Consider the following 18,952-nt stretch of genomic DNA (forward strand, 5'->3'; position numbering starts at 1 on the left):
ATCATCAAACCCCTGCTAGTAGAGGATCACAAACATAAACTCCAAGGAGGGAAAGAGAGCTTGTAGGGTAACAGGTGACTTTAAACTGGCTGGAGGTGTGAATGATTTCTCTCTGTGTTAGCCCTGTGACAGACCGGTAACCTTTCTATCTGTGACAGTCAGTAGCTCCAGCCCAAGTCTTAATTGAATGAATGGAAGAAAATGGATATATAGGATTAAAAAAATGAAAATCTACAACATTAGAATGTTTTGATATGTTTTTATATGCTTTAAACCTTTATTGAGCAAAACTTGAGCGTCTTTTAGGAAGTCTGCACACGCCGACCAACAGGACTCTGCGTCAAACCATTAAAGGGCTTAAATTTCCAAAGCAAACATCTTAACAGGAGTAAACCACGAAAATTACATTTTAAGTAGACCTTTTATTTTGAAAGTCCCTACAGGAAGTTGTCTGTCCTTGTTCCGCGAGCTTGTTGGCGGTAGGAGGAGAACAGGGATTGCGGTCATAAACAAACACACGCAGTGGAGTCGGTAGTGTCTGTGGGGCTGTGCAGCAGCACTGGCTGACTTTCAGGGAAGCTGACCTTCTCGACCGGCACCGAGAAATCAGACCGGCTGAAAAAACCCGAACACGAAGAGCGGATTGTCTCCCACTCTCCCTCCCTCCTCCCTTCCCTCGGAGTCGGCTTATGTGACACATTCACGTCCCGGCGGAGAAACGAGAGAAATATGACGGAGCTGAGGAAGCGAGGCGGAGGCGGAGCAGACCCTGACAGCGCCGATAATATCAGCGACAAGGTAAGGTGCACCCGAGAGCGTGAAAAGACACCATTATCCGTGCGAGACCTCGCCCTGGGAACGAGTCCGGCAGGTTGTCGGAGGCTGAGCCGGGCCGGCCGGGTTGTCAGGTTAGCAGGGCAGCTACATAAGCTAGTTAGTTAGCCGCTTGGCTGCTGTCCGGTAATCCCAAAACAACCGAGACACGGTCACGGAAACGGCTCTTTGAAACCACCGTTTGCCTTTTCGGTGTGAGCACCTCGTCCTTTTCAGTGGCTGTCACCGTGACAATTTCACAGTGTCACCGTGACACAGACTCATCAATGTCACTCCTGCAGGCTGAAAGTTGGATGTGGATAATTACATTACAGTAAACAAACACGCAGAGATCGGAGGGCCTTTAAGCTTCAGTTTACTTTGCTACTCAACACGAGTGATTTTAAAGATTGTTTTGCAGTGATTTGACGTTCAGATTGTTTATATTCATCATGTGATGTGATGGCTCCACTGATCAAAAATCCTATTATTTGAACTATACTGTAGTGTAATAGAAAAATAGATTTCTCCATTATTGATCATCCTACCTGTGGTGTCCTCACTCACTTGGTTTGTGGCTTTACTACCAAGTAGGTTGCTTCTGCCCCAAATCCCCTAAAGTAGAATGAATTAGAATTTGAGGACAATGTGAAATTAATCTTTGAAATAAATCTGCTCAAAATTAAGGCAGCATTTACTCTATAACACACAGCCGTTCAAACTTCAGAGATATCAGTGCAGTTGGGAAGACAAGCGGTTGTGAATCAATTCCAGGTGCAGTGGTTTTGCAGATCATTGCTCTCTCTTCTCAGTCCTCCTGACTTTTTTTAGTGTCCTTGTCCTTGCTTGTATCTTGAGACCGTAGCTGCAGCCCATTCATGTTGCACAGGTAGTCCAGGATGTGAACGGAGCTGCAGAAGAGTTTCATCCCAGCTGAAACAGAGGAGCAGAATGAGGTGTCTGCTTTACAACAACTCGCCGCTTTCAGAAAGCGTGCCCTCACAGCATGCAGGATATCCAATATCAGAAAAAGAGAGTCAGTCAAGGACTGTGTTTATGTTTCATCAGTGCCAGTGTGTGCACATTTTATCAAGGATCAACTCTGAAATATTTATCTTTGTTTATTATGAATGGAGAATTTCTTTTTACCTTAGCATGCCTGAAATGTGACGTTATTTGATTTTTTGCCTTTCGTAACACACGTACTCCTGTGAAAAGAGAAAATAACCAGATAACTGACCAAAACAGTTTAAGTTTTTTCTTAACCCCCCCCCCCCTTCTTTTTTTCCTCTATATGTTTAATAAATGACGAGAAATTCTGTTTTAGCACAAAAACTTGAGCTGTTTTTCTCTTCATTTTGAGACTCTGGTCAGACTGAGGTTAAAATAAACATTATTGATTATTGAGCTCTGCAGCTGTTTGAATACTGCTCTGTGCTGCTGCTCAACACCCAACGTGTTCTTTATTTTGGGTCAATAAGAATCAGTTCCTCCTTTTTCTTTTTCTTTTTGTCAGCTGGTTTTCCTTCTGTTGTGTGTCACTTGTGATTTGTCAAAAATATCTGAGCCCTTTGTGAGACTGGTGAGATTGTTTCAGTGTAGTTTGTTGCTCAAAGGTGTGATTCCCAAACCTAAGAATTACTAATGGCAATGATGTGCTCTAAAATTCATGCTAGGCCAGATATATAAGTCTGCTTAACATGTACATTTTTCTTGTTGTTTGACCCACCTGCAGTATTTCCAAAACATTGTTCAGAACTTCCACGTATAGCTTGTAGCCCAGTTTAGAGTCAAACTTGAGTTGCAAGTAGGGCTGCCGTGTTTAGTCGACTAGTCACGATTATATCGACGACTGATTTAATAGTCGACGCGTTGTTTGAAGCTTTGTAAGATCACAAAAGACGCAGGAATAAGTAGTAGGATTTAAGAGTGTAATAACGGACTGAAACAGAAGAGGGCAGCACTGCATGTACAAGGATGCCAGCTGCCGTTAAACCCCGAAGAAGAAGAAGCTCTGTCCCAGAATTCATAGCGCAGCCCAGCTCAGTTTCCAACAATGGCGGCAGCTAGTTAGTTTTAATATTACTCTTATTATTCTTTCTGGGTCACAAAATAAACATTTCACATATTTTCAGGCGAGAATGTAGCTGTGTAAACCTCAAATATCTGCTCAGTTTATCAAGACGCCACATATTTTCAAAAGCGCTCTGACGTTTTCGGAGACGTCTGTTACCCACTAGCTCGATAGCTAGCCGGGGGCTAGGCTCACTAGAGCCGTGAGAACACCGGACTCCGGGCAAATCGTTTTCAAACCCACCGCAGTCTTTCGCTACTCAGGTTGAACATGATATATAAGTCACTTAGATAACTTAAAAATGTTATTGTTTGGCTTTTTTTTAGTATTTTATTTGTTCCTGAGTAAATCGGTTTGGCTGAGATTAAAGTTATAGTTTTTACACAGCTGAATAAATGTCAAGCAGACAGCTGATTATCAGAAGTGTGAGATGCTGGAGAATATACTCCGGTGTCCTGTTATATGTTAGATAGCAAGGAGTTTATTAAACTTCACCAAAACAATCTGCAAATTTCATTAAAATTTAATAAACTATCATCTTGTCTTTATTTTTAGTTAGCACATACCTTAAACACTTAAAGCTGTAAGCTAATGATAGTTATATAAGAGCAGATGCTGCTGGTGCAATAATCTACGTTTTGCGTCCAATGAATGATGATCTGATTAGTCGACTAATCGCAAAAATAATCGGTGACTAGTCGACTATGAAAATAATCGTTTGTGGCAGCCCTAGTTGCAAGCTTGAGTTAAGATTATATAAATGGTCAGTGTGTGAGTCACTCATATGTTATATATATCTGTATGTGTTTGGTCCTGGTTACTGTTGCTTAGCTTAGCGTGTTTACTCGTTCTACCTCGCCTCACTCAGAGTGCATTCTTGGAGAGCAGCTGCAATCGGCCGTCTCGTGGAAGTCGACACAAGAGACGTACGAGAAGCAGGCGTAGGCAAAGCGTCACAGAAGACCCAATGAAAACATGATTTACCTGAGCAGAAAGGCACGCGTGTGCTGCAGTGTCTGGTTAGTTACTGGTTGGCATACATTCATAGTGATACACAGATAAGGTTAGCTGGAAATATTTGTCTTAAGGATAGTGATGTGAAGGTTACTTTGAAATCTAATAGTTTTATAGATCAGTAGTTACACTGTTCAAATGTAATAACCAATGTAATCTAAGTCATGTGACCTATTGTGCTAGACCTAGAGTGCTCGTGTCCACCTGCCGTGGTGGTGGTTAGTTGGCAGCAGGCTTACAGCCGTGCACACTGATCTGATTTTACTGTCAGTTGAGAAGAAGCACAAATTCAAACCAGATCAGCCAAAACAAGATGGCCAGAGTTTGAGTATCAAATGAATGAAGCCTGTCTACACATAGAGACATCCTCTCCGTGACGGTGTCACCACAGCTTTGTTCACCTACATTATCCTGAAATCTTCTAAGATGAGGCGTTCCTGCAGAGGATGACAGGATCTGTTATGTTTCGCATAACAAACTGAGTTTTAATTTCATTTTAAGATTTGTTTCCTTACTGAGGAAAACTGTTGATTCCTTAGTTTAATTTCTGTCAGTCATGCATGTTGTCGTTACTCTCACACAGTGCTTCCAGATCAGGCTAATAAGTACTAATATTGTCACCGTTTCGTAGTTTGAGTGCCACAATTTTAGTGTAACAAATCAAGACATCTGTCTGTTCAGGCTTTAGATTATAACACTATGATTATTTCACACGCACACACTTTGTCTGCTCCTGCAGGTATTACAGCTCTCTGAATATTAGGTTTAGCATTTTTTTATTTTTTTATTTAATGCCATCTGCAGCTCGTGACTTCCCCTGCTTTGAATTTAAAATTTCAGCAGTTGCTAACCAGCTAGCCCTGGTGCTGACTTACTGTGTTGCCGCTGTGGTCGTAAATCATTCAGCAGCTTCTTGTCCCCCTGCTTGGACGTGGATGCAACTTCTACTCCAGTGTCTCGTCCTGCAGCTTTTGCAGGGCAGTCCATCTTTAGCTCTGGAGATCCAGACTTCTGAAACTGTGCACTCATGTAAAAACAATAACTACCATCACCGTGTGGTGGAGTTCATCAACAAAGACACTCTCAGTTAAACAGTTTGTAGTTGTTACGTATGAATGTTGCCTTAACCTTTACAAACTCAGTGTTCATATTAATCTGCAGACAAGTCAGCATTTTAATAAACTGAGATGTTTCTGAGATGATGCAGCCTCTGCAGCGGTCTGTCTGCTACACAAATAGCCACTCAGCCACGACGTAAGTGCAGCTCGTGTTTGATTAGGAAGTCCAATTCCGGTGGCTTAAAATCTTCCAGTTTGAGTGTAAAGGAAGATGGATAGTGGGATCCGTAACTTTTGTTTACAATCCCTAATTTCACTGTAATTAAATGGTTTGACCAATAGTTTACCAAATTTAAGGATACGGATTTTTTTTTTTTTTGTTAAAATTTAGACCTGAAAATTTACAAACTGTTTTTTGTAAACGAGAGGAGAGATGAATATTGGCTCCTGTCCACACCAAAACACCCGCTCCTGGCTGTTTTCTCCTTTTTCTTGGCACGTATCTGCAGATGGTGACAAATAAAGCCCTCATCAGTCAAATGACACCATGTAAACGCTTCTGTAAGGGAACTGTGAGGCGTTCCTAATAGGAAGCAGACGTGCAGATCCACTGGGTTTTAAAAGGCATGAGTCAGGCCTGTGTGTGTCTGTCTTGTTTTGGAGGTTAAAGGATCACTTTGCTGTCACACACCCTGCAGAAACACCCAAACAAAATGTCTTCACATGATCGGTGCTTTATGGAGTCAGCCAAGCCAAGCCACAAATCCCACACGCACCCATGTAGAGTATGTTTATGTATCCACAGCCTCTCTTTATTCTCTCCAAAGCAAATATTTATTTTCAGTGGTTAGTAAGCAACACATACATCCTCAGTTGTGCTCAGTTCTGGTGCGGTCTGCGTTGTTTGCCGTGCAGGACAGTTAGCAGCTGCTCACGACTCCACATGATGGGTGACCTTGGTGGGCTGTCTGCTGGCCGGCTGGCCGTCCCCGAAGCCTCCAGCAGCGGTGACGGTAGCACCGGGACATTTAACGCTCTGCTGATTACAGCTTCACTTTTCTCAGCACTTGTTAGAAATGCTTTTGGACAGCACGGCACTTTTTGCTCCAGCTGTCAGATAACTTTGTTTATTTAGTGTTTATTTATTTATTTATTTAGTGCTTTCAACCTCTAACTTAATAAAGTAAAACAATAATGTCGTAATAACTCCATGGCATGACCACAGCGGTTAGATGATCAGAATCATAAAATCGTACCTCAGACCACACATACGGTCTGGTGTAGCATGTGCTCACTGTGTTTGTGCCACGCTTACAGTTGAAGAGATCTTAAATCACTCACATGATGTCAGAAAGTTTATTTATTTGCAACATTTTAGCCTCTGAAGTATAGCTGACTTTGAAAGTCTCAAAAACCCCACAAACTAACAGAAGCTAAGTACAGGGATCGCCCAGGATGTTGGGGTTGGTTCTGGTGCAGTTAAATCATCAGAGGACTAACAAGTCAAGCTAGTAGCTAGGGGTGGGCGATATAAACGATGTACGATAGAAACGATATAAATTTGGCCAACGATAGAGATTTTGACTATATCGCTCTATCGCGATAGCGCATGTTGATGATGTCATCAAGCTGCGTCCTGTTTTGGTCGAAAAGCAGTTCAGCAGGCTAAAACCATTATCATCTGCAAATTATGGCAGGTGACAGTCATAGCAAAGAGATGAAGCCCTTTTGAAATATGGGGAAAGCCAAAAACTGCGCTTCCTCCACTTCTGTAACATTGATTCATTAATGTTGAATTCTCTCGCAGCTGCTCTGTTCCCATGTTGTTGCAGTATATTAATAACTAACCTCGTATTGTGGATGAATAATCTCAGTTGTTCTCCTGACTGAAGTTTGGCCCGTGTATAGCATCCTGCTGTGCGATTGCATTTGTCCTCTAACCACCAGAATCCCTTCACTTAACTTTTATCGAGTGGAAAAAAAGTTAGCGGTTCATCCTCAGCTTCACTGTGCTAATGCTTATGCTAACATAGCTGTGTCACTAGCAATCACGTAGCACAACATTATATACCAGGTAGTCCAACTTCAGTAACCCTGCAAACGCCACTGCTGCTTAGTTTCTGTCTTCATTTATGTTGGAAGTGGTAGCAGAGCTGTACGTTTGAATTAGTTTCAAAAATCTCTCAGTCAGAACATGGTATGAAATGTTTAGGTGTAAACTAGCGAGCTAACTTCCTGTTAACTTCTAACTCTGTTAAATTTAATAAATTCTGTTTTCATGGGTGCCTGGATGTAAAACTTAATTGTTACACCCAATAAAGCAGCAACATATAAAGCACGCCCAAATCGGTTCGAGGTCAGTAAGCACAACCAGAATTCATACATAAGGCACACTCTGGATTTTTGAGAAAATTAAAGGATTTTAAGTGTGCCTTATAGTGTGGAAAATATGTTATACAGAAGAAAAGAATATATCGTGATATATATCGTTACCGCACATGCTTCAAATTATATCGTGATATGAATTTTAGGCCATATCGCCCAGCCCTACTAGTAGCCTAAAAGCATAACGTATCTAGGACAAGGATACTCACTATGGTGACTAATTTACTTGTCATTTCTATGAGAGACAATAATTAGGCTAGTTGACATAGAGAGAGGGAAAGTTGGTCAAAGCCACCTGGCACAACTGTATCTTTGATGTCTTGAGGCTTTGTGACATTTCTGCACATTAAATTCATACAAATAAAATACTACTTTCACCTGACTGGTATTTCTGGTCCAACTTAATTATACGCTCGTCCAAGACTGGGTTCAGACCTGACGACAGTTCTCTGTCAGAGTTGAGCCTTGCAGTCAGATCAGGCTCAGGCGTTCTGCTGCAGCGCTCTTCCTGTTCGAAGGACATTTTTCCTCCCCGCTGTCTCCACCTGCTTGCTCATGGGGGATTAATTAGGGTTTCCTCTAACGTTACAGGATCTTTGTCTTGCAATAAAAAATGAAATGAAAAGGTGACAGTGTAACAGGCAGCCTCTTTTTTCACCCATCCAGCAGTATTGATTTCTCTATTGAGCATTTCAGTCGCTCGCAGGCACCTCTGATTTCATGTGGCTCGCTGTGCGTCGTGCTGCAGCGCTGCTGACAGAGGTGCAGCTGGGGGAAAGCGCTACTTCAGATCAATAATTGTGGTGATTAGCGGAACTCTTTGCAGCACTAATGGAGGGACGTGCTGAACTGTGCGAGCCCACAGTGGCAGAAGCCTCCTACCTTTGACCAAAGCCTCGTGCTGCTGCTGTCTGCTGGTCAGGGTCCTAACCTTGTGTATATACAGCGTGTTTGTTATGCGATTAAAGTTAGTCTTGTGCTGTGTTAAATGTGCTTTTTTAGCCTTTACTGTCAATCCTATCTTGACATTGTCAGATACTTCTACATATCTCAAATCATCAATGCATCAAGCAAACACAGACCAGGAAGCTCCTTTTTATCTGCAGGAAACAGCGATTAGTCAGCTCACTCTGAGGTGGCCTTGCATGTTATTGAGCAGCATACATGCTTTTAGATATTGAGCATTTAATTTACTTTACTTAAAAAAAACATTTTGGTCTTTGTAATAGGATTGCGCTTGATTTCATAAAGTATCACCGTATGAAAGCAGGAAACAAAGTGTGCGGCAAGTTGATGAGCCTGAGATTTCGTTAGATTCTTTTCCAGTGTTTTTTTTATTTTCTATTTCTATAAATAAGCAGAAACACACGGTGTCGTAGCCATCATTTATTTTTTACCACAGTATCTGCAGATCTAGTCCATAAATACTTTTTCAAGCCCATCCTCATTTACCAAAGCTGAAACATTGATTTCCCTCTCATTTCTGCTCGTGTTTGGCAGTTAATTTTCTCATAACTAATTGGTTAGAGAAGAAGGTTGGAATGAGATCTTGTGGTTTTATTTTGTACTTGTTCAGCCATTTATTAAGGCTGGCAAAATAGTGCAAAATAAAAGGCAAAGATGAAACTAAACAATAACCTAAACTGCATGACCTAAGATTAAAGCATGAAAAAACCTGGAAACATGACATGAACATAGCAGACAACCAGACAAGGAATGAATGGAAACACACAGGAGGTGATGAGGAAACACACGGAGAAACAGCTGACGCGTCACAGGGGAAGAGTAAAACTACACACACGGAACATAGAAACACAAGACCTCTTCAAAATAAAACAGGAAACATAATGAGATGACGTGACAACACGAACTCGACAACATGAGACACATGAAGGGCGAGTGAGACTTAAACACAGGGGAATCTAATAAACAATGAACTGTAACAGCAACCTTGGCATAATAGAAATGAACTTAGATAACCTAAAGGACTTAAACATAAACCATAAACGTCAAAATATATTGATACTCAAAACGCTGGGTCACATGACCCAGAATCATGACATCCACATGTTAAAATGTGTTTGCACAACTTAATAAGTCAGATGCATCTATACCCGAGCACCCAAAGCCATAGAAGAAAGCGCTGTATGAGTGGGTGAATGTGGCTTATAATAAAAGGTGATTTTAGTCCTCAGAGTAGGAAAGAGCTGTACAAATACCAGTTCATTTACCATCTTGTCCAGTCTTTTCCAGGATGGCAATGCTTCTTTCCTGAAGGTCATGAGGGGGTCACTGAATATTTTGATCAGGATTCTTAAGTAGACGGTGCTTCTTCATCTAACATCATCTTTTGAAGCTTTTCAAATAAACGTTACGTTGTTGTTTTTACATTAAATTTGTCACCAGTTTAGCTCCAGATGTAAAATTATTCCCACATCCTTTAGTGGCTGCGCTAAAAACAGCAACAGCCAACGCAGCTGCTTCAAGTAGCTTTGAGATGAAAAAGTATGAGATGTGGCGCGAGCTGCTCGTCACTTGTCTCCCTTTTAGATCGCCTCCTCCCTCCTCACACTTGTGCAGCAGAGGCATTAATATCCAGGAGGAGGACAAAGATGACAGTGGAGGAGAGCTGAGCTGCAAGGACGGCCAATGAGCTGCTGCTGCTTGTGGCTCTAGAAAAACACGGGCATACTGAACGAATGACATTTTGCACACACCACCTGCTGTGGTTGTTTTCCTGTTTCATCTTTCTCTGTTATCAGTTCGCACATGCTCACTTGTCATGATAACAGGTACTCAGGATTAGTCTGACCCTTGGCGCAACTTGGACTGATATCACAGATATTTGCAGCATTGAAGGGTTTGACTGTGCAGTGATTACACAGCAGTTGGCTCGTGTTGCTGCATAAACAAAGGATTAACCGTGTTTGACAGTTTCATTAAGAAGCTCGAATACGTTCATCTAGATTAGGGCTCAATGTTGCAGCTCTGCATGTGGCCGTGAACAATGCTGAGGCCTGCTGCTCCATGGAAACGGTTTCTCAACTGTCGACAGGCTGACTCAGTGCAGAAAATGCCACCAGTCTATGGTCACTGGGCGAACATTGGTAAATGATAATGAAAAACAGCTGCAACACTGTTTGCTGCTTATTTATATGGGTGACCACATTAACAGCCCCATGTTTTTATTCTTCAGCCTTGGCTACATATAAAGTGACTGACTTGCTGTGCATTGCTTTGCCCAGTAGTGAACAGCTTAATGTATTTACTACTCGCTTGTGTCATTCCACAGTATACTCCCACTGCACAATTGTTTTTCAATTGCTCACCTTCAAGTTGAGAAACATTACCTGGCTACCTGCCTCGTGTTGCTACAAGTCCCCTTTAGACTCTGCTAGAGTGGCTTTGCATGATTCAGTTTGTAATAATCCTTATGTGTCCTGTACCAGCACTTGGTGCAGCTCCTAAATTCACCTTCTCTCTGAAACAAACTATTTAACACATTCCCATTTTAATAGGATCTTTCTTTCAATTGAACTTTCTTCTGATTGGCCGCCTCTCATAAACAGAAGGTTTAAACGGCAGGTGGGAGGGGCTTCTGTGCTCACAGCCAGAGCTCTCTGCCTGATATGGCCATATCTGCAACATCATACACAGCCAAGGGTAGGAAAAGCTGTCTGAAACAAAGCATTACTAAACTACAGTGAAGAGAAGCGTGACAGGTTCTCTATAACTAAACTGGAAATTTATCAGGTAGATAACAGTAGTATGGTTATAACCCTAATATTATGAGGTAGATAACAAGTTATATTGTAATTTGATTTCAGATTATTCTCTATTCTCTTTGGTCTTCTCAGTACTGACAACATGATTTATTGATTTATTTTTTGACACTCACAATCAAAAACATGTTTCTGTTAGGATGCCTGGGTCGTTGAACCAGGGTTTTTGAGTTTATTATATTATTTATAATTTCTAGTCTTTGGGTTTTCGTTAGAGTCATGTCTTATGGTTTGTTTCTGTGTAATCCTTGGTTGCTGTCTCCCCTGTCTGCTATATCCCCGTGTCCAGTCGGTGTCTGTGTCTGCCCTGGTCCCACATCTCTGTTCCCTCTGTTGTAGTGCCTGCATGTGAGTCTGTGTCTTTTGTTCAGTCTGTGTTATGTGTTTCCTGTTTTACTTTGAAGATCTCTGTCTTATCTCAGTGTGTTCAGTTTACGCTTCCTTGTCTCGTCAGTTCTGATTTGCCCCAGCTGTGTTTCCCTCCTGTTGTCCATTCCCTGATTGCTCCCTCTATGTATTTAAGCCCTGTGTTTCAGTTTGTCATTGTCGCGATCTACCGTTTATATAGCTGTGTGTTTTTTTCAGTCCTCCGGTGTAAGTTTATTTGGATATTTCCAGTTATGTTATATTTGAGTTTAAGATTAAAGTGGTTTTGAGTTTAAGTTTTGTCTCCGGAGTCTGCACTTTGGGTCCTATTCCTGTCTGCACACAGCCGTTCCCTAACAGTTTCTGCATTTAAAAATGAACAAATAGTTTGATATCAGACAGAACTGTTACTGTTTCCATCTTCACTCTGAAGCTTCTTTGATTCCAACAGATTTCCACGGGGGAGGGAATTAGAATCTTTTACACTGTGCACCAGTTCATGGTGTGTCTGCCCAAATCTAATTTTATTGTAAAGTCATCTGAGGCTTCAGGAGTGCAGTGGAGTGAAAGGAAAAGCAGCTCAGTGTTTTCTTCTGTTAGTGGTTCTGCTGCGGGGATGCCAAACGAGGAATGGGGATTAAAATACTCCTGTTGTAGCGCACTAGGGCTGCCACAAACGATTATTTTGATAGTCGACTAGTCACCGATTAATTTTGCGATTAGTCGACTAATCAGATCATCATCCATTGGACGTTAAACGTACAGCTTATTGCACCAGCAGCATCTGCTCTTATATAACTATCATTAGCTTACAGCTTTAAGTGTTTAAGGTATGTGCTAACTAAATATAAAGACAAGATGATAGTTTATTAAATTTTAATGAAATTTGCAGATTGTTTCGGTGAAGTTTAATAAACTCCTTGCTATCTAAAATATAACAGGACACCGGAGTATATTCTGGAGCATCTCACACTTCTGATAATCAGCTGTCTGCTTGACGTTTATTCAGCTGTGTAAAAACTATAACTTTAATCTCAGCCAAACCGATTTACTCAGGAACAAATAAAATACTAAAAAAAAAGCCAAACAATAACATTTTTAAGTTATCTAAGTGACTTATATATATTTAACCTGAGTAGCGAAAGACAGGTTGGGTTTGAAAAGTCCGGTGTTCTCACGGCTCTAGTTAGCCTAGCCCCCGGCTAGCTATCAAGCTAGTGGGTAACAGACGTCTCCGAAAACGTCGGAGCGCTTTTGAAAATATGTGGTGTCTTGATAAACTGAGCAGATATTTGAAGTTTACACAGCTACATTCTGGCCTGAAAATGTGTTAAACGTTTATTTTGTGACCCAGAAAGAATAATAAGAGTAATATTAAAACTAACTAGCTGCCGCCATTGTTGACAACTGAGCTGGGCCGCGCTATGAATTCTGGGACAGAGCTACTTCTTCTTCTTCGGGGTTTAACGGCAGCTGGCATCCTTGTACATGCAGTGCTGCCATCTTCTGTTTCAGTCCGTTATTACACTCTTAAATCCTACTACTTATTCCTGCGTCTTTTGGGATCTTACAAAGCTTCAAACAATGCGTCGACTATTAAATCAGTCGTCGACGATTTTGATAGTCGACGTAATCGTGACTAGTCGACTAATCGTGGCAGCCCTAGTAGTGATTAGGTAATTATTAGTCGTCCCACAAAGCTCACTGGGTTGACTGTTTTTTAACTGGTGTCAGAATGACTTAAAAATTGGCCAGCTTGTTGGCATGGACCGTTTTATAGCTGTCCACCCAGACACGAGCAAATTGAATAAAAAAACAATGCAGTTCATGTTTTTCATATTAATTTCCTTGCTATTTCTGGCCATTAGAGAAATTAACTATATTTAATGCTTGAGCAAATTTAAGCCCCAGTCTAATTTTCTACCGGGGGAAGGCTAATACTTCTGTGAGCGTTAGCATTGTTTTATATTTGAAACACTGTGAAGGATACCGGGAGGGAACCTAACTAACAGTATTTGTTTTGTGTAGATTTACTACGCCTGTGGTGGCGTGTAATCAAACATGATAACTGCTCTTATTGCTTTGTGATGGTTACTTCTATGCGACAGGAAATTGTTAAATTCGACAGTCTGATGTGCGTCAGCTTCAGTAGTTTGAGCCTGCTGATAAGTCCTTGGTTGAAAACTGAATGAGTCTTATTGTCACTTCATCGCCAAGCCAATGTTCCAGAGATCCGGTTTTAAACAGTGATGTTTTTATTTCTATTTTTAGTCAAGATTTGCAAGCTACCCTGCCAGGTAGGCAGTGTTTCAGTCTCCTCATTAAAACCTGAGTGGATTTCTACAATTACACCTCTCCTGCCACGAACGCCAACTTAAAGTGAACCCTGAGCCTGCTCCCACTTTCAGTGCTTCTCAGTTAATTACATCTGGCCACGATCAGGGACCTCATTTCCAAACGAATACCTCCGGTTTAACCCCGATGGCCCTGCTAACCATATTTAGCAGCGTTTCAATAAAAACAACCATGAAAGGCAAAGATGGCTAAGAACATCACCGAGCTGCTCGGGTGGATAGGACGTCCTAATCCCCAGATGGATGTGTGAGCTGACTTTAAAAATAGCTTCTTTTTGGGAGAAGCACGTCTCTGCTCACCTCTTTGTTATAAGACAGACCATGACTGATGTTGACGAGAGCAAAACGGCTTCTAGGATGTCACTTAGAGGAGTTTTCCACATTAAGGCTGCTAAATGCATTATGTTCTCTCGGTTTGTTCTTACTGACTCAGTAAATTGTAAATGAGGGCTAACAATCAAAGATGTCTCAGGTTCCTGAAACAAAGCTTCCCAGGAAGTCTGTTATATTTTGTCCCTGCAGTGTAGAGGCATCAGCTGTGTGACTGTGTGTGCTGCTCACTGAGTTTAAATCCAGATTAAAGATTCATTATCAGCTGTAAAGATGTTTGCTTCAGGGCAGAAGCCTGTTAACCTCGTAGCACCAGGTGTAGACTTTCAGCTCTCTGCTGCCGAGCCAGTAAGGCTCCTGAGATTGTAAACAAACCTTTAAGGGAAATTTCACTTATTATCTTGGTTTAGATCTGTCATGTTCAGGACAGGAAAACAAATTACTTCAGAGAAATGTAGAATTTGTGGAGTTAGGTGTACTTTTGTGAACATTTCTGCGTGTTATAGTAAATGCAAACTGTTTACAGTAGTGTCCAAAATTCTTGAATCACCATTAGGCTTCAGTGAGCAGTAGAGGAATCAACTGAAAGGCGAGATGCATCTGTCGGGTCTTTGCTAGAGTTTTCCTGTTTCTTTCATCTGATGTAGCAGGTTTTTTTAGACCTGCTGCTTCTTCTTTTTCCCCTCATTTGTCCAACTTCATCAAATTGTTTTTAAAGGGCTGGCTGCACACCGTGCTGAGATATGCTGAGTTTAAGACTAATAATGTATTTTTGCAGCAGGCCTAAAGATACAGTTTAAAATTGGCTATTGGCTAAGTTTTCGCTTATTTGTAGACAGCACTGGTTCATCCTTGAGTCAGATGTCTTTCTTATCCTCGAATGCTTCAATCAGCTTAAAAAACAAAAAAATGTCTTTGAAAATTCTCATCTGCAGGGACTGGACTGGAAATGAGTGAAAAAGCAGCCACAAATTTAAAAGCTCTCTGAAAAGCCTGGAAAACTACAAGTCTGACTCCTTTGAAACAAAATTTAAAGAAGTGGGTGGTGACTCAAGAATTTTGCCCAGTATAATAATCTTAATCTCTGTGACATTTTCACAATCCTAATCTGGACCAATCACGTAATCACAGCCAAAGATGGGGGAAAATCTGATGCCGTCGTAAACGTAAAAACTCGCCTAACATTGAGTGACATGCTGTGAAGTGTCACAACTGTAGCTCTAACTTGGGAGAGAAATGCATTAGTAAAAGCTTTGTTACCTATGGTAAATTGTTAGTGAGATGTGTGTCATTTATTAATGTATAATCCTGTTTGACCGATCCAGCCTCAGAGGACACAAACACCAAGTCTGCTCTGTCTCTGTCCTCCCCTGTAGGGGCCAAACTGACCTAATTAAAGTGCCGTCTGCTCAGCCTCATGTTGATGTTCTTAGTTTAGACACGACTCCTGCAGTGTTTACCTGTTTACCCATTTCAGGAGCTCTCAGTGTAACTCTTTCATGATGAGATGTCAGAGACCTGTTTGTCAGGTGCAGACTTGCTCTGTCTTAAGTCGGTATTTGATTATCTCTGTGTTCTCGGCAGGAGGCTGATGGCGATGACAGGTTGGGGCTGGCAGGTGACGCAGAGGGAGAATGTGATGGCGACTCCAAAGCAGACACTCCAGATTATCCTCTCTCCACAGCAGACACAGACAACACTCCAGAATGCCTCAACAAAGCTCTGGAGGGGCTGCCGCCCAGGTAAACAGTCCTCAAACGCAGAAACCCACATGCCAGAAAACATTTGTGCCCAAAGCGTGTCTTTTTGATATCCGTGCTTATAAATGACTCACAATCCCACAGCTGAGCTGGAATGCAGAACCACAGGGGTTTGATAATATTAACACGCAGCTAAACTAGTTTGAATCTCCGCATGAGAGTCCATCGAAGCCCAACAAGCTTTGTCCAAGATGCTAGCAATTCATTAAAAAGGAATGAATAGTGTTCTATTGTTTAACTGTAGGAGTCTGTTTATGGTCTGTCAGAAGTAGTTATAACAGTGCAGATGCTCTCTGGGAAGATATTTGGAGGACTACTGTTGGTTGTTGGCATAAAAAGCGGCAGAAATAGTTACAAAGTTACAAATAAGTTCAAAGAAAGTGAGGGTTTTTATTAATAGTAGGGATAAATGTTACTAGTTCACTAGACAGTTATTATGCTTATGTTCAGCTTTATATTCTTATGTTTGGACTGTTCAAAACAATCCTATATAAATAAGAAACCCCTCACTTGTCCTCTGTCTCAGGTTGTTTAACCTCCCTTCAGCTTCCCTTTAAGCTCACCTTCTGAGAGCAGCTCATAGGGTTGGAACCAGAGATGACCATATTAGGGATTTCCACTCTGTGATAACATATAGAGGCAAGAGCAATAAAAACTAGGCTAGCTCAGCTGAAGTCTGAGGTTTTGGCTCTCAGGGATACTTATACGTGAATGTATTTTGCCTTTTTTAATATTCACCATTGGATACATCTGCATATCTGGCAGAAAAAGGAAAAAACTGAATAATTGTACTTTTAATACTTGTACCCCTGCCTTTTAAAAAAGTCATTCATATTTTATAAATGTACAACACCAGATAATTTGACAGATAAAACATAAGAATAGTTATTATTTTGAATATTTTCAGGTGGCTCTTAAATACACACATATACTAACAGTGTTCATCTTCCTCCATTAGATTATGTTCAGTTTTGACTTAAAAAAAAAAAGAAAGACTTGAAATAACCATTAAGTTATTTGATTATTAAGTATAACGTATAGATATCCCTGTGTATACAGTGTAAATATATCAGATCAGATCAACAGATCAATATAAAGATCAAATTCATTCTAAGTGCAGTGAATCGTTTGCATGTTGACTGTTCTGCTGTTCGTTGACACAGTTTAAAGATTTCTAAGTGCGGCTCAGGTGACCTGATGAAACCTGACGTGCATTTTAAATGTTCTTCTGCTGCAATGTTCAGCTATTTCCCAGTTTCCCCTCTGCGTTATGAGAGCACCTCAGTGAGGTGATTGTCTACCTTTCTGGTATAAATGTAGGTTAATTTGAGCAGAAATGCTCTTATGCTCTTATTAATGCAGTGAAAGTGAATTTGCAGCTATTTCAAAGAACTCACACGGCAGCTCCAAGAGTTCAATAAATTAATTTGTGACTGCTGATAATTTTAATTTGACTATCTATCGAAATGTAATCCAGAGTGATAAATTATATCTATGAGTTGGGACTCTTTTATTCAAAGCGAGTGGCAGAAGCGATGGCACAGAAGGTTTGCATACGCCTACAGTGATTATGTTATAATATATGCAAATAAACAAACACAGCACTGAGATGGCTTTTAGAGGGTGAAAAAAAATCCACATGACCTTTTTGTTGGTACTCATGTCAGCAGCATGCACTCTGGTACAATGAAGCAGACGGAGCACTGCTTTCTGTTTGGTAAGGAAGAAAATGTGATTTATTTTTATATACAGGTCGTGTATACAGTATAAACCTCTGTAAATAAGCAGAAAAATACCTTAATATATAATAATATTTTGTGATAATACTCTATACTATTTATGGGCTAATGTGGTGTATTTCGAGGTAAGACATTAAATCCTGGTGAAGTCTGGGAAACACATTGAAAGCTGGACTTTACCCCTGTAATCAGTAAAGGAGCCACTGATAGTTGTTGCACTATGAAAATTCCTCGAACCAGGAGGTCACTTGCACTTTGAACAGGTTTGAGTCCTCAGCTCCTGAAACAGGTCAGCTTTATGGTCATTTGGTCACATTTCAGTAGAATCGACAGTGTTTGTGTAACACTTTCAACACAGCGCAGGTCTAAACTTAAAGCTTAACGTTCAGACTGTGTTTTGTGCATCTTCAGGATTTGCTTCGTCCATGTGAGTGGCCCTAAACAGCAGAGAGATGAATAATATTTGATTTCACAAGCTCCCTTGGCTCAGCGGCAGCACCACACACCCTGCTGTTACACTTCGTGTGCCTGGGAGCAGGTGATACAAATTGTGTAATTGAAGAGCACATTATACTTTACCACTGAAATATATTTAGTGACTCATCGTTTTGTGAGTTTGTGAGAAGAATGAAATCTGCATTTGATTTTCTAATGGAATATTCTTCTCGCTCTTATTTTGAAAGTTCAGTAGCTGCTTTCCGTTCATTGGCCAGGTTGCTGTTGTGGTGGTCTTCAGTATAATTCAGTAGTCCGTGTTTTCTCTGGAAATGCACAGCAAGCAGAAGAACCTGCAGCAGGAGGAGAGCTCACACATGAACATGGACTGCTGTAGTCCAAGATGGTGGAGTTCATCACTGGAGAGCAGCTGTCTGTATTCGATTCATTCTGGTGGACCTGGCACATAAAACATGTGCAAATAAGTAATTTTTTAAAAACTACACAGGTGTTTTCCAAGCAGACTCTTCCAAACATTACTAGACCGTTAAAAGCAGTCGTTCATGGAGTCTGCAGAGTGAATGATTGTTTGAATGAGTTTAATAGCGCTGGTGCAAACACTGCTTATTGCTGTGTTTGTGAGTGAAACAAGTATTTTGTAGGTTTAATTATCGTGTGCGCTGCAGCACTCGCTGCCACTGTCTTGGGTTTGTCTGGATCAAGTTGTCACTGAATGTTTGAATGACAAAACTCATTGCTTTAAAACATTAATGGAGCTGGCAAAGCTACATATCCCATGTCTGACATGGTCTTTATATACAGATGAGGAGTGGAGGATGTGA

The 18,952-nt window shown here is 41.0% G+C and overlaps 1 protein-coding gene across 1 annotated transcript in view; it reads left to right on the forward strand.

The window, feature by feature from the left end:
- Window positions 1-454: 454 nt before the first annotated feature.
- Window positions 455-18,952, forward strand: part of cds1 (CDP-diacylglycerol synthase (phosphatidate cytidylyltransferase) 1) — a 35,907-nt gene continuing 17,409 nt past the window's right edge. The window contains exons 1-2 of the mRNA XM_085180312.1: window positions 455-798; window positions 15,761-15,918. Coding sequence (XP_085036438.1) covers window positions 730-798; window positions 15,761-15,918 — 227 coding nt within the window. The 5' untranslated portion in view covers window positions 455-729. The remainder of the gene's footprint in view (window positions 799-15,760; window positions 15,919-18,952) is intronic.

Source organism: Neolamprologus multifasciatus, chromosome 12 (genome assembly GCF_963576455.1).
Source record: "Neolamprologus multifasciatus chromosome 12, fNeoMul1.2, whole genome shotgun sequence".
Lineage (NCBI taxonomy): Eukaryota > Metazoa > Chordata > Actinopteri > Cichliformes > Cichlidae > Neolamprologus > Neolamprologus multifasciatus.